The sequence below is a fragment of the Anneissia japonica genome, unplaced genomic scaffold (genome assembly GCF_011630105.1).
Source record: "Anneissia japonica isolate Jap-2015-1 unplaced genomic scaffold, ASM1163010v1 scaffold287948_len850469_cov200, whole genome shotgun sequence".
In the NCBI taxonomy this organism is placed as follows: domain Eukaryota; kingdom Metazoa; phylum Echinodermata; class Crinoidea; order Comatulida; family Comatulidae; genus Anneissia; species Anneissia japonica.
In genome coordinates this window covers 153,487-177,161 of record NW_022699796.1, presented here as the reverse complement: position 1 = coordinate 177,161, position 23,675 = coordinate 153,487, and the positions used below count along the sequence as shown (strand labels likewise).

The 23,675-nt window shown below is 31.2% G+C and overlaps 1 protein-coding gene across 1 annotated transcript in view; it reads right to left on the bottom strand.

The window, feature by feature from the left end:
• The window catches only part of LOC117103144 (MLX-interacting protein-like), a 27,915-nt gene continuing 4,240 nt past the window's right edge, over window positions 1-23,675 (bottom strand). The window contains exons 2-16 of the mRNA XM_033243655.1: window positions 15,808-15,914; window positions 13,935-14,008; window positions 13,178-13,309; window positions 11,059-11,203; window positions 8,168-8,272; window positions 5,435-5,517; window positions 4,740-4,949; window positions 4,464-4,473; window positions 3,991-4,046; window positions 3,818-3,844; window positions 3,396-3,455; window positions 3,072-3,259; window positions 1,723-1,846; window positions 854-983; window positions 1-712 (exon numbers count right to left, since the gene is read on the bottom strand). Coding sequence (XP_033099546.1) covers window positions 612-712; window positions 854-983; window positions 1,723-1,846; window positions 3,072-3,259; window positions 3,396-3,455; window positions 3,818-3,844; window positions 3,991-4,046; window positions 4,464-4,473; window positions 4,740-4,949; window positions 5,435-5,517; window positions 8,168-8,272; window positions 11,059-11,203; window positions 13,178-13,309; window positions 13,935-14,008; window positions 15,808-15,914 — 1,552 coding nt within the window. The 3' untranslated portion in view covers window positions 1-611. The remainder of the gene's footprint in view (window positions 713-853; window positions 984-1,722; window positions 1,847-3,071; window positions 3,260-3,395; window positions 3,456-3,817; window positions 3,845-3,990; window positions 4,047-4,463; window positions 4,474-4,739; window positions 4,950-5,434; window positions 5,518-8,167; window positions 8,273-11,058; window positions 11,204-13,177; window positions 13,310-13,934; window positions 14,009-15,807; window positions 15,915-23,675) is intronic.

The following is a 23,675-nucleotide window of genomic DNA, read 5'->3' as shown; positions in this document are numbered from 1 at the left end:
AGAAATTGGGATCAATGGTGTGGGATCAATGGTGTGTCAGTGAAGAAAATGGCGTCCGGTTGAACGCTTTTTGCAACGATAGCAACAGAGTAGTATCGCATGGTATCGTGACGTAACACTGTACACTCTATACCGGACTGATCAACTGTAATTAGACACTGACTGACTATCAACCATTATTAAATACTGGCCAGCATATTTATATCTCGGTTCATGCATAGCAGCTAAAGCCCAATTCCATAAAATCGCTAGACCAATCTCTGTAGTGTTTTCACTGCAATTGTTACACTGCGTAGCTGGCCATGACAAGATCAGAGAGGCTTACTGATTTGATCGATCGATAAATGTTGACCAGACTGTTGGCAATCGTTGGCAATTTTATGGGAACCAGACTTCAGGCATCACCTAGCCATCTGTTGAGGACATCATTGTCAATGGCAAGTATTTCACGATATTATACAGCACACACTGTTTTGTTTGGATACATTTGATATAACAAAATATTCTATGAATCAACAAAATTTACATTTTTTGTTAATACCAGTATCAAATGTAAACAGAAGTAGCGACGCTTGTTTTGATATTTCTCATAATGACTAAACGTTAGTAGGCTATTCGTTGTTGACGGCCCTCGCTGCCTGCTGCGGCATTTGCTCTGGGTTTGATAAAATGGATGTTGTCCGACTGAGTAAGGTGAGTGATGATAATACAGCTGAAAGAACAATACTTCATATAAATAAAAACTATACACACATATCTGGGAAAACCGTTCAGTATTTGTTATTATTATAGCCTTGTTTACAAGACAGAAAGTTAAGTGTAATTCTAGCAAAAAAAATAGAAGTGGTCATACTAGGCCTGAGTGCCAGCAGAGAGCAGTGCTGATCGAGCCAGCTTAGTACAGTTCTGAAGAGTTCGTCTGTGTTGGATGTTGACACCACTGTATTGAAAGACTCAAACAACGGCCTGATGATGATGCTGAACTGTGTTATTATCAGTTAAGGACGCATATAATAACAAACTTATCAATTGATCAATAACAATAAATAATCCAATCATCAAGCATTACTGTAATATATGCGCAGAATTTTTGACAGTGTGTGTATATATTTGTTTTTAATATCATTATATTTTCAAATAGCCATAGTGTGTTGGACTAATAGACTTATAAAGTTCAATATTTAAATTGCTTATGTTGTGTATATATTTACTGCAACTCAATAAAGTTGGGTTGACCCTAAACTTACACTATAATTAAAACAAAATTTGTTATACTTAGTGCCTCTGTAATGTGATTGGCTATGAGGAAATTCCTATAATGCAAGTTGAACTAAAGTGTAAATACAGTATATTATTATAATTAATTGTATAGAACTGAAGTGCCACCTTTTCTCAGAGAATTGAGCTATGCTCAGTTCGCTAGTGCTCTGAGACTTTGTACAGAGTGCTTTTAAAATGCTTGTTTAATATTATTATTATTACTATTATTATTATCATTATTATTATTATTATTATTATGCATACTGCTAGAGCCTCTATGCACTCTCAAGAAAAATTACAAAAAGAGACTTAGGACAGAACTTAAAGAAATTGATGAGGAAAAATGAGGTAGTTCAAACATCCAGGAGTAGTATATTTCAATACAACTGAAGCCATAAATAACTAATTATCATCATTATCAATAGTATCATTATCAAAAAATGAAATCATCTCAAAGGATACAATCCAAAACTTCCAGTTATGTTTGGTCCGTTCCCTCACGTAGTCATCAAACATACTCTGCATCTGATCAAACCTCTGTCTAGTTACTGGTACACCGCTGGCAGGGAGTTGTGCTTGAGTTTCACTACAAAAAAAAAATGAATGAAGTGTTCACAACAATTAAATAATACATAAATGAAAGATTGATTCTTCAGTTATGGAAAAAGGGATATTTTAAAAAAACATTTTAATTTAAAAAAAATATAAGTATGTTAAAAAAAAAATACACTGAAGTTTTATTATTCATAATAGGCTATACAAAACTGGGGCGTATTTTAGAAGGTAACTTAAGTCGGACACTCACTGCATCGTGCGACAGTAGTATGACCATCGCACGATGAATCCACATTTGCTTCCGGTGAGCGATAGACGATGCAACACTGTCTGCTGATTGTCAGTGGCAATCTGAACGGATCCTCATTAAAAAGACAATCCGTTGGGTCCGCGTCCTGGTGTGCGTTCTTCGTCGCGTTGCCGTCGCGTCGCTGTCGCACGCAATGAGTAACCACCTTTAGAGAACTGAGGTCAAACAATTACCTTCTACTTTTACTTAAACATATCTGGGCTGTTCTTCTACACTGTTGTGTAAAGGGCATTGCAAAATATTCACAAAACATGAAAATTCATAAAATATAACAAATGTAAAAATTACATAGCCAATAAAAGTAATCATCCACCAAGACAGGGAGTAACACTAGTAGCAAAACTACTGACACCCATAGGATATGCTACTAATCCTATGTCTGTAGCCTCATAACACAATACCTTAGTCATCCAAAATTCACTATAAGCTTAATTTCAAAGGTTGAATATTTCCTAAGGTCATAAAAATAATTTCAGAATATACTACCATTTTAATTAGACTTAAATACTTCAATCAAGCATTATTTGCAATGTGATGTAATTTGTCTATACTGTATATTTATGTAATGCATAAACCACATGTAGTAAGCTGATAATGGAAATAGAATGACGATGTATATTGGATATATATTATATATGTGCCAAAGACAAGCCAAACCAGAGAGCTATAAAATGGTAAAAGAATAATTTAAATCCGACATTTCCTTATGAAGTTACATGTGTTTAAACATACAGCTGTTTAAAGAACAATATTTGAGAAATCGGCCTTCAAAGTTTATGATTTCGTGCATTTCTCAGGAATAAACCATCACCAAATCGTTAAAAATTGCTGTTTCAACATTAAAAATGGGGAAAATAACAGCATAGCATGATGTATAGATAATGCAAGGTTTACAGATGAAACAGAATAAAGTATGCATATTATAGATAAAATTTACGAAGCTTACTTGATAGAGACATTGAGGACGGCCACCTCCTGCCTAAGTAAAGCTATTTCCTTTTCATACTGAGTACGCTCATGTTGAAGCTTCTTAGTGTAATCTACACCTTTCTGCAGCAAGGAAGCTTTACTGATTTTGGAGCTGGGGTTCTGATTGATTGATGGTATTAAAGAATGCAACATATCAAAACCAGACTGCAATGGAAAAGAAAATAAATTACTCATTTTACACTTTGTAGTAAATGCATAGCTAACCTACCATTTCACTTTGATCTTATGAATATTCATTATGGTGTAGAAACAACATAATTAACATATTCTGTTCACAGACCTTGATATTGAAACGTCTCTTTTGTTCTGCCGAGATGTGTGTTGATATTTTCTTAAAATCCTGTAAACAGAATATGAATTTATTTTAAGTCAGAATTTATTGTAATCATATTCATTTTGACACCAATATGTAATTACTCAATACTATTCAAATACCACAACAAATCGAAATATCTTATATTAGAAACTTATAAAAAACATATGGAACTTGAATACCATATAATAATATAAACAATTAAAGCACTAATTTATGTATCAATCAATCTATCAATTCAAATACCACAACAAATGTTAATGGTAATGGTTTCTATGATTTAAGAAACATATGAACTTGAATATAATATAATAAAAACAATTAAAGCATTATTTATTTATTCATCAATCAATCAACCTATCAATCAGTCGATCAACTTTTAGATTTACCTTTTCGTCATCATCTCTGTTATAGGCCTACAAAATAAAAATTTTTTTAAAGTGTATTGATAGAAGTTAAATTAGATAAAAGAATAATTAATTATAGAACAGAAAACATACTCTATAATTTCAATAAAGTTTCAAGAGTTACCAATATCAGTACCAAATTAATTTACATTTACCTCAGAGCTGTCTGCAATCATTGCTAATGGACTCGTCGTTGAAACTGACACTGGGCCTAAAAAAATAACATTTCCTATGTAATAATAATAATAATAATAATAATAAAATGGCCTACAATGGCATTATTAAACATAAGTACTGGAATACTGTACACTTGTTGATAGTTTTGTATAGAATACATTAAGTGTGGGCAGATTATTACTGTTTCTATGCATATTATTACTTTTTGTATAAATTTTCAGAAAAATTTAATTCTATGTGTTTGTCTTGATACCTAAAGGTTCAGGCATTTTCGCACAGTAGTGAACCATTAATTGTCCTATTAGACTCTTGGCACCCCAACCTTACATTCATAAAACAAATATATTTTGGTAAATCACACATATTAATAATTAATTTAATATGTCAGTCAGAATTATTGATGAAGATGAGCAACACAGTTTTAAATATTGAATCACAGTGCTTGCATCACTTACTTTCAGCTTTAAAACAATGTAACAAATACTTAAACACGCTGTATTTGAAACATTTTTGAATAACCAATTATGTTTAATTTAATCAGTTCCTAGAACTCGTAACAAATGCTAAACATACTTCAATATTTTAAGTGTTATTAACATAACAAGAATGCACAAGGTGATTTACCGTAATATGATCCCGATATGAAAAATGGTTAAATACTTAAGTATAAGCAAACATACCTGTCTCTTATACACATCTAGATGTGTATAAGAGACAGGTCATTCACCTGTACATTATCAAATAATGAGGTATTGCTCGACTGGTCTAATGAGCTGTTACTTAAGTTCTGTGAGTTCATAAAGTCTGTGGCTGTATTCAAATCCTGATTGGTTTGAAGTGATTGCATAGGTGATTGGTGTGTCTCAAGACTGCTCATAGGGACTTGTAACAACTGGGTCTCAAGTCGTGGTGGTTGGATCAAGGTACCATGTGTTTGCTATGATTCATAAATACAAAAAGGAAAAATAATTGAATATAAAATATGTATTTGCAAATTGGATCTCTGAATTATAAAGTACTTGTGTCAAAAGATTTCTTTATTCAATATAAATAAATCATGCCTTAATTAATCAATCCAGATACTAATTCAATTAATCACTATCAATGATCAATTAATTATTTATTGAATCGATCAATATTTAATTACCAATTATTTGATCAACAAATCACTTTAATCAATTCATCAATGATCAATTGACCGATCAATTAATCAATTAATCAACAATCAATTAATGCATTAATCAATAATTTTTTTTTTCAATTTTTATTATTAAAATCAAATGGCAGCATCAGCTGAATTGCATGATAAAAATTGCATGATAAAAATTGCATGATAAACCATTCAATTAACTTCTTAATTAATGACCTAATTTAATTAATCAATCAATTTAACAGCCTCATTATAGTAATAAATACATTTACCTGATGACTAGTTCCACATCCTGTAAAGACAAATGGACTGGGACTGGTAGTACTACTCTGAGAAATTGACCGAGTGAGATCAACTGAAAACATACAAAAAACATTACTTTAAATTAGCTTAAAAAAGAATTGTACAAAAATGCAATGTCAAAGTAACCTATAGTGGTTACAGCCTTGAAAATGAAGGCACTAGCCTACAAAATACTGATACAGATACTCGTTTATCATTACCAGTAATGTTTAATTATTGACACAAAATTATATAATATGCAACATTTATTTTTAACTCCAGGCAGCTCTTGACACAAAATCAAATAACTGATACAGTTACTGGTACAGCTAAATGATTTTTTTTTTATCATTACTAGTAATGTTACATTAATTAATGACAAAAAATTAAATAATACATAACATCTGTTTTTAATCCGGGAGCTCATTGACACAAAATTAAATAGAAAATGTATTATCAATTGTACTAAAAAATTGATACGTAGTAATTTTATTTGAGTGTAGTGAATACAATATTTACTACCATAAAACAAATATGTTGCCATTAAGAAAATAATTGAAGCATGAATTCCTATTTAGTTGCTTTACCAATTACTTACTTATATGTATTATTTAGTATTAATTTTTCTGAATTATTATACAATATTTAGATATAATGTATTTAATGTATCAAGGTGATTTACAGTATTGGCTGTATTTGAAACATTTTTGAATAACCAATTATGTTTAATTTAATCAGTTCCTAGAACTCGTAACAAATGCTAAACATACTTCAATATTTTAAGTGTTATTAACATAACAAGAATGCACAAGGTGATTTACCGTAATATGATCCTGATATGAAAAATGGTTAAATACTTAAGTATAAGCAAACATACTGTATACTTAAGAGCGATCAGTTACAATATCAAAGAGCAGACTCAGTTGGGCTTGAAATTATTACTTGCGCAAAAAGTTACAAGCGTAAAATAACACAGACTGATGCAGAGGTTAACTGCAGCTGAAGTTAGGCAGAAATTCATACTTAGACAAAGTTGAGAAATTTCACAACCTACACCAACAACTTCTGCAGTTTATTAATACATACAAAATTAAAAATTTAATTCAATTTAACATTAATTTTCTTGCCTCTGGTAGATCTATACAGGCACTGCTCAATTTTAGGTACCTGTATTGCATATAATATATGTGATTTTCTATAATTTGGCCCATGTTAATGATGTGATTTTCTATAATTTGGCCCATGTTAATGATGTGATTTTCTATAATTTGGCCCATGTTAATGTTGCCCTATTTCCTAATTAACATTTTATTCAGAAAATATTCAAAATCAACTCATATTTAATGCATAAATTACAAGAGTAAATAATCAAGTTTTAAAAATGCATTATTTGACATTTCTTTATCCCCAAAAAACTACAGAGATATTGTACATATTTATTTTTATCAATGTCAATAATAATTTAACTACAATAAAATGTAAAAACATCTCAAGTGTATAAGAAACTTTATATGCTTTTCTATTTATATTCTAGCCAAATAAATAATAGATGTGTTAATCTTACAGTATACCAGTGCATAATGCCATAGACTTTGTGCTTCACCTTATTTCCATGGTCAATGGATCAAACACATATAAAACACATACTTATCTCTCTTGGGTAGTATTCAATAGTATGCACTGCAAATAATCAATGCACTGGCATTTAAACCTACTAGGTACTGTACCTAGTTATACTCGTTTGTGGAGAGGCAATTAATACACATTTAAATTAGCTCGTCTACAGGATCTGTGGTGACGCCAGCAGTAGTCTGAGGCACAAGACCTCTTGTCAGGAAGCCCTAGACCACTGTCGGGAAAGCAGCTAATCACGTTGTCGACAAACACTGCGTTGAAAAAGTATTTTTATAGTCTGCAAGTGCCATGTCCTAGGATCTAGAGGCACCATTCTGAAAATGTCAGACCTTGGACCCTTGTCGGGTATTTTCTGACCTCACCCCGGCCACGCCAAAAATTGGCTCAGCTCTATACTTGAACCCTCAATATTACTGGAAGCCAAGCATTGCTGATGCACCAAATTCTTCCACTACAGTAAATGCAGAATTGACTACTTAAAACTAAATTAACAATACTGAAAAATTTGAATTCAACCATGAGCACCATTCATATATTTATGCTAATTTATTCTAAACATAAAATCAGTAAGTTTTAAACCGAATATTAGTCATCAAAACATTGAATGCTAATCATCAAAACATAAACAGCAACTATTATATATAACCACAGTATAAACACTTCAAAACCAGTTCACTGTTAGGCCATTCATAATTTATTCAAGAGGGCGATGTTTTATGTATTACATAATTGTATTCAAAGACCCAACCAGGATGATGTATTGATGATGTTTTTTATTTGTATTCAAAACGACGAATTCATAACATATTCCAGATGGTGATGTTTAAATAATTGTATTCAAAGACCAAACCAGGATGGTATATTGATGATGTTTTTTATATTGTTAATATCATTTGCATTAAAAAGGACAAATTCATAACTTATTCCAGAGGGTGCTATTTTATATTTACATAATTGTATTCAAAGACCCAAACAGGATGGTGTATTGATGATGTTTTTATATTGTTATCATTTGTATTCAATCCACAAATACAAGGATTCAGAAGCATTTAAATTTTATGTTCTTTTATTTTTATTTGTTTCCTTACCTTGAAATGGTTCCAACGTGTCCATAAAATCGTCCAATGATGATTCAAGCGTCGGTTGCAGCTGAACTAATCCGGGCTGGATCATATCAGAATTATTCATGTGAGCTGAACAAAGATAAACAGTAATGCATTAGGCAAACTTTTTTTTTTTATAGATCATCAGACGAGGGCAGGAAAAAAATAAAAATAAAATTTTAGTTTTTCATTTAGGAAAGTGTTTTGCCAAAAATATTGGGACAGAGGAGAAAATAAAAATAAAATTTTATTGGTGAAAGTAAACAGTGTAGTAATAGGATGGTTAAATGCTTCAATTTCATAATTAGAAAGCTATACATATCTTATTTTTAGAGATTTCACGGCAGCGACGGGCATAATAAAAATAAAGAAAAACATACTTTTTCTGAAATTTTCATTTTTCCAAGGCAGTGGGATGATTTTATTTTAAATCATCATTATTGGCAGGCTAATTCCCTATGTTACAAGAGGAGTTTAATGCCATTTCACTTGACCTCTGACCAAACCAAAATCTATTAAAAATATTTGAGATATAATAATATGCAAAATGACCTTAAACTATGTAACATCTGTTGCCAAGAGCTTTTAGAGGCATAATACAAGTGCGTTCTAGCTATCTCCACCCTTTCAGGTTTTCTGTGATAATTTCAAAATTTGATATGGATCTGGTTTGCATTTTACCAAATATAGATTATTATTGGGTTAAGATATATTACTAACTACATATGCCTTCCGTGTACGTTCCTGTATGTACCAATTAAGTTCATGATATTTTTGTTTGTTTTGTGGCTTCATTGAAATTCAATTCAGCCAAAGTTTTCAGGGTAAATGTAGGAGCAATAACTGTTTCCTGCATGAAAACGCCACTTATCTCCAGTCAGAGTTGTCTTCATTTTGTGCCCAAGTGAAAACTGACTAATTCAGCCTACTATACCCACAATTCAAGGCCTTGGTTTTAACTATGTTTTTTTATTCAACTACTGAAATATTTTATAAATACAGTAGTCATTTGTATATGTTTGATGAATTGGTATTAATTACTGTAGAATTAAGATTATATACACTACATGGTGTTCAGCCTATTATACCCACAATTCAAGGCCTTGCTTTTAACTATGTTTTTTTATTCAACCAATGAAATATATAAATACAGTAGTCATTTTTATATGTTTGACAAATTGGCATTACTTAGAATGAAGATTATATACACTATAATAATATAATCTATTTTGACAACCCATGATTTCTTTTACCAGGTCATAAATATGTATCTGTACTTATATTTATGAGCCAAACTAAGTCCACCTATATATACCCATGTCCCTCCCTCTCTCTCCCCCTAACTTAAAACATAATGTATTTAGAGAAGAATCATCACCATACAGTGTACCGCCATGATACAATCTTTGTGGGTAGAATTTATCAATAGACGACAGGTTCTTTGTGTAATCTGTCTAGCCTATGGACTAGTCTTCCTTAAGTCCTGTCTTCCTATTTACAATGCTGAAAAGTTCCAAGTTGAACTTAGCTTTAGGATTAATGTTAAGGTCAGGATTACTAGCTTCTGTGGTAATGTTAGATTTGTGCCTGTGACTCCTAATTATCATGCAGAAAACAATAGCTACACTGTAGGTTTCAACTTAAATAAAAAATGTATGTATTTTTATATTATTTTGAAAGAACATGAAAATATTACACAGTATAATCATCAAGTATACATACATGGTTAAAAAAGAAACTAACATGGGTTTTACTACATTACATGGCGTCTCAAAAAGGCTAACACAAGTTTGAACATGAATACTTTGGGGTGAACAGCATAATTACTAGGAAGTGGAGATTATTGTAATGTACGCAGGGAGGAAAGTTAATGTGGGTACAAGCTACATTAATTTGAATTTTGTATATAAAATTATTCATAAATGTCCATAATTACTTAATTGATATTTTATGTACAGTTATTTTGCCTGTAATTATGTTTTTATGTTGTCTTGATGTATTTTTTCTTAAAATGTAATTCAAACAGAACCATTTTGAAGCAGATAAAATATAAATCCTTTAAATAACTAAAAACCGAAAGGTCCACTGATTAATCTCAGATAAGAAAGTATAATACATACTCCAAGTATTGAAATACACGCCATCGTGTTGGGATTCAATATTTCGACATTAATTATGTCATCATCAGGAATAAATATAAATAATTGCTGTAATGTTCATTGGATGAACTTGAGTAATCAAAATTGTAAATTATGACTTGAAACAAGGTATTTAATGGGAATATGTTTAACTTACCAAGTTGTCATCCTGATGATGACAAAATTAATGTCGAAATATTGAATCCCAACACGATGGTGTGTATTTCAATACTTGGAGTATGTATTATACTTTCTTAAATAACTAAACCACAAAAAAAATCATATAGAACTGTCCCTATAAATAAAGTAGATTCAATGCAGTATACAATACACAGAATCAGTTTGATTATTATTACTGAGAACAGTTTAATGTGTTGATTTTGGGTTCTCCCATACACACCATAATAATGCATTGTATCTTCACTCCAAATCATTGCCATTGTTTACTGTATTGTTTTAAATCATTGTTCTGTCACAAGTCAATGTGACTTAGGTCAAGGGTAGAACGTTTCTGCTATTCATAGCTTTTTCTTGAAAAAAATATCTTATTCTTGCGGATAAATTTATTGGAAACTTTCTGCCTCATTTCCACAGCAAAGAAAAAAAAGGGAAAAAATGGCTGCTTTCCAATAATTTATGCATAATAATTGCTGTAATGTTCATTGGATGAACTTGAGTAATCAAAATTGTAAATTATGACTTGAAACAAGGTATTTAATGGGAATATGTTTAACTTACCAATTTCTTTGGGGTTTGGAAAAGCAAATGGAGGGTTGAGACTTGAGAACAGGGTGTCATGAAAATCCGCAAAGAAGGAATCCTCAAAGACCATTGGTTCTTCACTAATTACATCACGATGCATCTGCTTCATTAAGTCAGTATGCTAAAAATATAACAAATCATAAAAAATTTTGATCTTTTATGTTTGATTGTTATATTCTATTCTATATTGTTATGAGTGATGCATACTATATATTATATTGATCTTATTAACATTTTTCTTAATTTTTTATCAGTGCAGTAGTATATGGATTTTTAATGAATACAGTCAACTCTCCAAAATCTATTCTGAAAACCGGATCTCCCAATTTCGAATTCCGGTCGAATTCTTAAGTCAGGATCAATAAAATCACCTTCTGAAAACTGGACGCTCAGTTTAAAACAATGATTTATTGACAAAATACCTCAAATAAATCATCACAGACACAAATTATTACGATTCCTACATAAAGATCACATTGTTTTTGTTTACCGAAATTTGAAGCAGGGACCCGCAAAGCGATCCAATACTAATGGAACTATAGAAATCACAACCTTGCCGAATTAAGGCTAGTCATGCTGGACCACATTCCTTTGTTTTTTTTACTCATTGTCGCCCACGGCTTTTCAACATTTGCCACGAGGTTCAATTCAATTCAATTCAATTCAAAAATACATTTATTTCCTTTCATTTGCAGTCAAATAACAGAGATCATTAAAAACAACGGGTTTATGAAACAAAATCAAAAGGAAGAAGGCACTTGCCCGAGAAGATTCAATTAAAAAAATCTTGTATTGGGCAGGCCTGAACACAAAATCATAAAAGCACAGAGAGACACAAAAAACAATCAAACAACCAAATCAACGCACAACACACACACAAGCAAGACAGTAAAACAAGGTATCAAGAAGTAGCAAGACGAGTCACGATCAAATTAATTTTAGTATTGCGGGGTTAACCTTTAACACACTTTACTGTGTTCTGATTGGCGTGCATGTCGCCCGCAAAATAATATAGCAGTTACAAACAATTTCCTGTCGTTGGCAGCGAGTGGAAGGGAAGACTCCGTAATTTTTATTGATAATACACTTCGACAAAAAAATAGGTAACATACAATATGCATTTTAAATGACATTCCCAGGGCAGTATACAGTACATACAGTGTGATGTACATGTCTTTACCTTGCCAAGCTAGGCCTATTATTGACTCAAGGCCAGGGAATCAAGGTGGTTAAACATGACGCTCTCTAAACCAGACCGTCCGGAAATCCGGTCAAAGTGGACAGTCCGAAAGGGTGGTCAGTATTGGAAGAGTTGACTGTAGCACAATTATGGGTTTTGTAACTAATATTATGTGTTTTTTAATCAATAATGGTATATGGTAACCTTCAACAATGTAAATAAGTATTATAAATTTCAATCATTAAAAAAATCTACAGTAATCAAAATGAAATTATTTCAATTTATATTGAATTTACAAAATGATAAACATACCTTGACAACAATGAAAAAAAAAAATCAATAAAAAAAAAAATTATTTATAAACCTATATAAGAAATTACAAACAGCACTTTTAAGAATAACGTGTATACAATTTATCCTCTAGTTTTCATCCACACAGTGGACTTCATCAGGAGATAGTCCCCTGATGATTAATTAAATCTATCAGTTGTTAAAATGATTTTTTTATACTAATAGTATATTGAAACAATTAACTAAATTGTAATCCATAATATAATTCAATATCATTAATAATAGTCATTAGTTGGTGGTACACACCTATTTGGTGAGTGGTTTAGGCTGCTTTTGTGCTTTCCTCGCAGCTAATGACTATGGTCTATTTAATGTATATACTTGTTAATGTTATGTTCGTTTGGTTTTTTTCTGAGTAGTATTATATTTTGTACTGTATATTGTATTGTTTTGCCTGAATAAATAATAATAACAACACAACAATGTAATCAGAATAGCCTTAATTTTTAATTATTTGTGAACAAAATTATTTGAATAAAATCTTTAGTATAATGAATAGTAAATTAATACTAATAACATTTAGCAAAAATATGGATCAATGGTTAATCTTTTCCTAAGCCTTACTGTTAATTCTGTACGAGTCTTTCCACTTGAGGCAAGCTTCTTTTGTTGCATCATGAATATCCGCCACTTGTTGTACTCATGGACAACTGTGTTTGGTGTGCGCTTCCAGTATTTCCCTTCCAAAATGACAGCCTGAAAAAAATCAAAGTAAGTTGAATAATATTAACTTCCATGTTACTAGTAATATATGACACTTATATAGTACTACATACTGTATGTTGCCTCTATTCATTTTGATCAAATAACGAATATAGAACATTATATTTAAAAATCCAGCAAGGAAATAATACAAAATTAATTTTACATAATTCTTTCTATGTGGCCATATGTATTACAGATATTCCACATGGTAATATACTGGGCCCTGATAGCCTTTTCCTCTGCTAATGTGTACTAGCAAGGGGAAATGATGATTTTGGTTAATACAGTAGTTCCATTATCAGCTCATACCAATGGATACATTCAATAATTTTGTTTTGCTTTAAAATACATTTCTTTAAATACATTACTGCTAATTATACATTTATAATTAAAATAATAGAATATCAACAAGATTTCAGAAAAAAGCAAGACACTTCGATTCTTCAAGATGACCAAAGGAGATTATACTAAATGTAGGTTGAAATCAAGACAATAATTTAATGATGATGATTCTCAATTTTCCCATTCCTTTCCTATTTTTCCTTCCATCATCTCAGTTGTTCATTGTTCACCTCTCATCACCAAAATTTAAAACCTAAAATTCATGTCATCTTACCTCCGGTACATTGTGATTGGTTTCTGCTAGGGGCGAACCAAACTGGCAGATGACTGGAGGCAAGCCAATACGGACTAAAAGAAAAAAAAAACCAAAACAAACATCATAGGCTAAGAAAACAAAAACGCAAAAGGAGCTTACAGAAAAATCTGAAATGTTTATATTATTCTCAATAAGCACAGTTACTATATAAACTACAAAATGATAAATGATTATTATAATATAATATAAAAGAAAAAATTATTTCATAAATTTTAATAACATTAACAATTTCAGATGGCAATATCCCTGTATTGGGGGTGGGGTTCTACTTCATCAATTAACTTAAACTGAAAAAACCAATATTATTATCTTTTATTAATTACCATGCTAAAAAACACCATAAAATATTAATACAATTAAAAGAAGAAATGTTAGTTAACTGAGGTTATAGAGGACTAGTATAAAGCTACTCCATATTTAATGTTCATGGTTGGATGCAAATCATTGGTAAAGTACAATACAGACATTTACAAACTACTTTTCCAATTTTACATTAAAGTATAAAGCTTCCAAAATTGACATACAGTAGTTTAATGAAACACAAACAATGAGCCAACTAATTATAAATATAATATACGTTAATAAGTAAAAGAAAAGAGATTGTGGGAAAAGGGGCCCTTCTTTAACATACAGTATAGTACTGTACTACAGTTCTTAATATCATTATTATGGGTCATTTTTATTTTTACAGACCATGAAAGTACTGTATGTTGATGTACTACTCTGCAGGGTTGAAACACTTGGTTTGTCAAGAGTTAAGTTAACTCAATTAGGACAATACCAGGAAAGAGTCTATAAAAATTAGGATATGCAGAGTTTACATGTACTCTCTATTATTAGTAGAAAGATGGTTTCAAGCTGGTTATAGAATGATAACACCCATACTACCATACCACACATTTAACATGTCTAAATATTCTGTTCTCCAGAGAAAGAGAAAATAATTTTCCTTTTTTTTTGCTAGAAAGAATTACATGCACTGTTAAACATTGGACAGTTCACAAAACTATGGATTTTATATCAGTATGATCTTAGTTTTCATACTGTACTTATCATTTGGATTAAAATTTCAATATTATTGATATTACTAACATTATTAATCAAATAATGTAGATGTCAATAATATTTAGTTCATTAAATAATAATATTTCAATGCTTGTATTACTTTGCATTAAAGGTATTGTTATGACTATAATTAACAAGTAATTAATATAATGAAAACATATGGTATATATATCATAGTTTTATTATGTTATAGTATCATCCTATGAAGTAAATAATTTTAATATCACCGACATTAATATTCATATTTCATAGCTTATATCACTTTAAAATTAAAGCTACTGTATGGCTATAAGTGATAATGAAATGGACAATGGGTGAAAAAGATTCTTTAATTTAAAAGTTCTAAACAAAATATGAGAAAATTTTAGATAGTAAAGAAAACCTCAAAAATTCAATTTATAACATTTTAATAACTTCATCAAAATACCTTAGTTCCTCTGGTATTGGCCCATCCCCCCCCCCCATACAAAACTGGGTCGATGGGAGGAGGGTGGGTCGATATTGGGGTGGGCTTATACCCAGGTACCTCCTTTTCAATCAAAAGGCAAATTTGCAGCATCGCATGCCTATTATAAAGTCAACAATCATTGAATTTTTTCTGAGAATTTTGTGAAACACATCTAATATACTTATTAAAGTCATACACTGGTCCTTTGCCTGAGGAAAGGCTACCTGTAGTATGTAAAATTAGGCATAAATGGGCTAATACACTAGGTTGGAATATACACGAGGAACTACAGTAACTACAGATGGTCCAAGTACTTACACTGCATATGCCATTCCCGCCATATAGCATTGTTCAAGCGAATCTTGTCTCTGGTAGACAGCTTCAAGCCTCTAAACCACTTCCATTTGGGAGACACAATCCTACCACTGAAAAGAAAGAAAATTACATAATGAAAACTATGTATTTAAGTCTTAATAGCAAATCCAAAATGCAAAACTTTTCATTGGCTATAAAACAATTTACAACAATCCAATAATATAATAATCGACAGTTAACTTGAACTTGACTATTGATATTATGGTCTCCTCAATTGGTTTTTCATTTTCATCTTTATTAAATATTATATACCACATACATAGATTCTAGGCATGTGATTGGTTAAAAAAACAGGTAATAACTTCAACCATCACGCCTATGATATGGAAAAAATACAGTACTATCACGTTAAATGATAGTACTTTTTGTCCTGCAGCAATGTAATCTCTAGGCCCCATTTACAATGTTGCTATCTAATTTATGACACGCATGGACGGTAAAAGGGACGCGACCTCTATGACACTGAGACAGATTGGCCTTTGACCGCCTAGGCCTGAAGTAAGCATGGCTAGACCTGTACTTGAAGGATACTCTTTTCATTAATTTTTAGGCCTTGTACAGTAGAATCTTATGAAATAAAACAAATATTGACTGAGCACTCTAGATTCGGACAACTATGAAATCTATAGCCCCTCGGTGATGTGTAGACTATAGCCCACTATCTACCGTAGCCTAAGATAGTAGGCTACAGTCTCACATTGAACTCAATGCAATAGAATTACTCCATTCCTCTCAAGAGCAGTCGATATTTCTATAACTTAACTTTATAATTTTATAAAAATAGCAAAAATTACACAAATCATAATATGATATTCACGAAGTAGACTAAACAAATTAAAAGTAAAATATTATTCTTAGTACTTCCGGAAATAATAATTATCAGCAGGCAAAGGATAGCAGAAAACATTATAAAATATATTTTGCCGAATTCCTAATTTTATTAAATTTCTTAATGTGAAGTAAGCAATGGAAAATCATGTAAAAATGTTGTTTATCATAAATGCATGCTGGGAGAAATAGGGGCAATCAATAGCGGATGTTGGTTAATCCAATGAAAATGTTTTAACCAGATATTTGTAGCCCACACAGCACTTGAGGTGTAAAGTAACTCTAACTCAGCTTTAACAGTATAGGAAGGTACTATAACTTACAAAGCACTTATCTAATGTTGGAACATCCTCTCACCATGTCTATTGGCCAAAGACTACGTACCATAAATAACTGGAATCTTAAATACAAATGTTCAAATCCAACACTGATGCTACGAAAGAAAATCTTCATAAATAGAACTACAGGGTAACCATTATAGGATAAGCATCCCATAAGTAGCTTATACCAATGCAAATAATTGACTTCATAATAACTGATTAAGATGTATAGTTGTTTTAGAGAGAGAAAGGAAATATTAGGGCCCATAAAAGACCATGTCTATTTTTAGTAACCATGTATGGAATTTGAAGTAATGAGACCAGTGAGTAGAATATTAGAGACTCTAGGATTTAGATTGCAAAACCAATAAAATATTCCTGAATTATGACAATCAAAAATTTCCATAAGATTTATTTTTGTGTTAATGTCATCATTCTGTAAATTGTCCTATTATTGTTACAATACCGTTATTAACTATACCAGCCACACATCCAAAGGTAAAGCAATAGCCGACAAAAAAAAAAGGCATTGGAAAAAACAGATGATGTCTCTTTTATACTGTATACCACAAATATAAAAATATAATAAAAATATTGATTTTGAATACAGTAGATCTATTAAATTCCTATCCTACTATAAAGACAAAAAATTGCTCCATAAGGTGCTAGTTCTTCTACAGATTAAAATCTTACAGTAGAAAAGGTTACTGTTAGGTTAAACCACAAGCTGCTTTTTTTTTTTTTTTTTTTTAAGTAAGGTAAACCTTATTCCATAATAAAACAAACAAAATATACATTTCAGATTCAGGAACAATGGAAAAGGAAGCTCAAATAAAGCAAAGCTTTTGACCCTTGTAAAAGAATAGGAAAACAATTCATATTTAGGAAAACACTATGATTATCTTATAATAAATAAATAAATAAAATAATAATAATAAAAAATAAATAAATATATAAATTATATAAAAAGAAACACAAACATCATATATTATATTTACAAAAGATAAGTACTTAAATCAGATATATAGACCCTGTCTCTTATACACATCTAGATGTGTATAAGAGACAGATATTATTCTTAGTACTTCCGGAAATAATAATTATCAGCAGGCAAAGGATAGCAGAAAACATTATAAAATATATTTTGCCGAATTCCTAATTTTATTAAATTTCTTAATGTGAAGCAAGCAATGGAAAATCATGTAAAAATGTTGTTTATCATAAATGCATGCTGGGAGAAATAGGGGCAATCAATAGCGGATGTTGGTTAATCCAATGAAAATGTTTTAACCAGATATTTGTAGCCCACACAGCACTTGAGGTGTAAAGTAACTCTAACTCAGCTTTAATGGTATAGGAAGGTACTATAACTTACAAAGCACTTATCTAATGTTGGAACATCCTCTCACCATGTCTATTGGCCAAAGACTACGTACCATAAATAACTGGAATCTTAAATACAAATGTTCAAATCCAACACTGATGCTACGAAAGAAAATCTTCATAAATAGAACTACAGGGTAACCATTATAGGATAAGCATCCCATAAGTAGCTTATACCAATGCAAATAATTGACTTCATAATAACTGATTAAGATGTATAGTTGTTTTAGAAAGAGAAAGGAAATATTAGGGCCCATAAAAAACCATGTCTATTTTTAGTAACCATGTATGGAATTTGAAGTAAGCCTAGTCCCTCTGTGTGTGCAATCCTGCTTTTTCTGCACGTCGGCAATTTTCTCGCCGGCGACGGGTGCCTAGACGCCGGCATTTACGCCGGCACTGCCGAATGCCGACGTTAATTTTGAGGGCTGTTTTATACAGACAGGAAGATTATTCCACAGTTTAGCTCCTGTGTACCTAATGGACTTTAATCCAAGAGTAGTTCTTCTAAAAATTTATTGTTAAATGGTCATTGCTTCTAGTAAAATGATTATGGGTATCCCTCACTCTTCGAAAAAGAAAATTAAAAATTGGTGGTAAAGTATTGTTATCATATTGAAACATAAAAATAGCGATGGATTTACAATGGATCTCAAAAATATTTAAACATCTAGTAGAAATAAATAATGGAACTGGCACATGATAATTGTAGACTTTACAAACAATCCTTAAAGCTTTTTTGTCAAATTAATATATGACTTAAGTGTTGGGTTTGCCATGCCCCAACATAAGACTACATAGTTTATGTGTGGAACAATCAGAGACTTATATATTTAATAAAATTGAAGTGGGCATAACCGTCTTGGCCTTATTTACCACATCAATAACTTGAGACAATTTAGTTGAAATACAATTTACGCGAGTGGGAAAAGTTAAGAATTCATCTTATAAACACCGAATATTTGGTATGCAGAATTTGCATCTTCAGTGCCCATTGTTTCATACTACGTTGTATAATATTTAGTTCATTAACAAAGGACTGAGTATTTGATTAAGTAAAATTTCGTTTAAGATGTAATTTGGAGACTTTGGATTAAGATTATTACTAGTATCAATACAAAAAACAGGGAAGTGATCAGAAAGGTCAGAGATTAATATACCGTTTTGTGTTTCTGAAGGGGAAGAATTTGTATAAATGTTATCAATGAGAGAGGCACGTTGTTCACTGATTCTAGCTGGTTTGCTAATTAATGGCTGAAATGAATATAAAAATAAATTGTCTAAGTACTGTACATGCGCTTGTATATCGTGATCCTCGGAATGTTGTAGTAAATCAATGTTCATATCACCAATTAGGTAAGATTTTTTCTTTTCCTTATTAGGGTAATTATGTTCATAATATTAGAAAGTTTGTCATTGAATAAATTGCGGCACTAATCTGGAGGACGATAGATAACTCCTCAAATAATATTTTCTTGGTTAGTTAATTACAGAAAGTCTCTAAATCTCTGTACACACTATTAATCAATTTATGGGACAAATATGTGATTTGTTCTCGGGCATGAAAATGTCATCGAATACTGTAGTATCAACATACTGTAACTAAGGTTATCAGTTGATTCTGGCAAAAAATCCTTACAGTACGTATCTCTACCAAACATTACAATATTAAACGTACTTCAAGTCATCCCACAGTCACATGCAAAATTATCAATCAACATAGACAAATACTTTAAATAGAATATCAACACATCCGACACACTGCATAGACAATAAGGCTAAAAAAAAGTTCATGTTGACCAAGTCCCATCAACCCTAAATCTATAAAAAAAAAAATCTACAATAGTTCATGCAGTCACACAATCTGATTTCATCCTCAATTATTATCCCAAGCCATCATATTGCAAAAAAAATAAAGATTTATTTGCATTCTATGAAAATAAATACATTTGTCATAAATCAGAATACTGTTAGGCAAATACAGTAGCCAAAACAAACATGATCTGCATTCTTTTCTCTTATATTTAATATATCAGGACTGGCCAATAGAAAGATTCATGAACAATGCAATGTCTATGGAACACTATCTGGTGGTAATATGCTCCATGCTTTCAATGTCATGTGATTATACACTACCCTGCCTAACTCTTTCTATTTAATCTTAAGAATGTTATTTGGTGTCATGGTCAAACCATGTGAAGGACAAATAAAAACCAAACAGCCCCAGTAATCTTATCAACAATACAAAATTGTGGTCTTGTTAAAAAAAATGTATTACTGTAGATGTAAACATTTAAGCTCAAACTTTTTCTAATACATTTACAGGAGGGAGAGTATGGTAAATTTGCATTGTTTATGTGCTGTTTTTTCGCTCTTTCAAACTAAAAATAATAACAATTCATTTCTTTTTAATATTACAAAATTCACTATATTATATACATTTTTTAGACTATACTATTAAAAGCAAATGTTTGGGTATTCTTCTGGTAGGTAGGTCCTATTATTGGTCAGGCTACATTTAGCTAATAAAAAAAATTCAGTAAGGTAAAGATGACCAAAACTAAAAAACAAATATGAATAGTACTGTACATGATTAAAATGCCTCCCAGGCCAATTGCCTTTTCAACTTGTAATACTCATTATCCATCAACGACAATTTTGCAAAACAAAGTCTCACCTTTAATTCATTCGAATAATCAGAAAATTTATGTAACTCTCACAAGTTGCAGCCATAACTACTTTACAAGCTAACATTATGTCTTTGCTGTAAATGAAAACTTTCTAAGCTTTCCATCCTGTGATTAACTATGAGACAGCTCATAGTCAGGCTGAACCTAATGTACATACATTAAACAGTGCAACGACGTCTGTATACACAGCTACAGTACGAGACAGCTTCTTCAGACATACATACATTAGTACTTGCATTAATTTCAGGTAGTTTAATAGGCATTTAATAGGCACAGTACTTTTAAGATTAATCTAATAGATCCTAATCCAAAGCTTCAAAAAGCATACTGTACTCCATTCAGCATTCTCCCAATTGGAAAATTTTTACTGGTAAATTTACCCATAAAAATTCAGCTATGTACGCAGTGCGGGGCGCTACCCCTTCTGAGTGGGGTTTAATGACTTGAAAACACAACACATACAGTCAAAGCCTAGGCTATGATTGGAATGATGTTCATTTATTGAAAGAAGGCCAGCCTTGTTTACCTATGCCTGATCAGTGGTTTTTCTATTTTACAAACACAAAATTTTTACCAGTTGGCAAGTTATTTTTTACCGGTAAAATTGACGGCTAAAATGGCTTCGGGAGAACACCAGCAATTAATTAATATCAATATAGTAGATACTTAATAGGAAATTGTCTCCAAGGAAGAGACTGAAGTATAAATATCAGGTCAAGGTGAGAAATTAACATTGACCTACAGTAATTTGTTCTAGAAATCAATAACAATTGACCGAAATGTGGGTGTAGATAACAACTTGTGCACATATACTAAAATGTTCAATTGGTTTTTTTAGTTACATTTATTTATCAAGATTGATATTACTCATTCATTTACATTTAAATTTAATTACTATTTACTGTATTATTAAAATCATTTAATAACTTATATTTATCATATTGAAAGTTTTAGTTCACATAACAATAAACAATCCATTAGTTTAATTTTACCTAGAAACTATACTTTAGTTTGGTTTCGCCCTTCCCAACCCCTCCCAGTTTTTAAATATTGAAATATCTGTATTTATTAACCATTCAAAGTTTTTTGTCAAACACCTAGTTATATAAAATTCACCTGTACTATATATTTTTTCCTTTTTTGGAGCATGTCTAAAGCAAAATACTATGCTATGATCATCATGGAGGTAGAATCAAACAAACATCATCTGGCCTGGTACAAGGTACTGTATATTGCCCCTCCCAAACAGGTTGTTAATTGACATGAATTAGTGCACTGATCAGGTAGTGACCTTGATCTCAATGCAATGTACAGGGACTAGTCATAATGTATTCAACAGTAGGCCCCTGGATTACTAACTGTATGATCTGCTTTGGAAATCTGTAACCTCGCTCGTAAAGGATCAAAAGCAAGTTTTTCCCCAAATCATTGCAAAAGCAAGTCCACTGGCCGCCGGGTTGGCAGTCTTAGAGAATCATAATTGAAAATGATCACTCAGAATGTGAAGTAATACTGCCTTATAGAATCTTAAATCAGAATGTAGGTAAGAATGGCCCCGGAAAAAATGGCCCCAGGAAAAATTGCCCCAAATGACAAGTAGGTAAAAATGGCCCCAATGAAAAAATTCAGTAATAGAAATGATATTTTTTTTTTTAATCTTCAAATATTTAAATACTGTAATAAGCAAGAATTGAATCAATAACAAATACAGTTACACAGATGCAAATAATGTACTGAGAGATTATCAGAAAACAACGACCATTGAACATTTTTTGATAGTTTTAAAAACGTTATTCCACTAACAAAGTAGAGGAATGACATACATACAGTACTTCAACTACCAAAATATGCAACTCATAGATAACCACAAAATTCACTTTTGTTAAGTATCAAATGAAATAAACTTTACATGTTATAAACAGTGCAAATAAACAGTAGTTATTAAAGCATGTGGATCAATTGTGTGTTTGAATGACAAGTTCATGTATGGGAAAAGGGAGGCTTGCTTTACTTCAACAAATGTTCTGCTTAGAGTTACTTCAAAGAAGTATTTGTTAATCAAATATTGTTTTTAAAGTAAACTGAATAATTATAAGGAATAAATTTATTTAAGCAACTTATTTAATTGCATACTTGGTTTCTACTCCCCGCCAAGTAAATTTAAGTGCCTAAAACTATACTAAATAATGAAACAATTATAAGAATTAAAATGGCGTGTAATTGTGAGGGTAAAGTAATTATGGTAGGATCAAATGGTATTGCTAAATCCCAAAAACCTCCAAAAACACACTGTAGAAAACCAAACAATTAAATTGGGATTGACTCACTTGGTATATCAATAAGAAAGTTAAATATTTATAAGAACCTATTTTTTGTGAAAAAATACTTGCAAATACACCACAATCCTCCAAACACACTGCGAACCCCATCTAAACCCTTTAATTACGATTGTAGAACTCTCTCTTTCTAAAAAAAAAAGAAAATAATAATTTGATGTTCATATAAACTCATTGTTTGTGGGGTTTACCAATACCCGGATTGAATTTCTGGAAAATTGTGATTCCGCTTCCTTGAAATTGGCCACAAATAA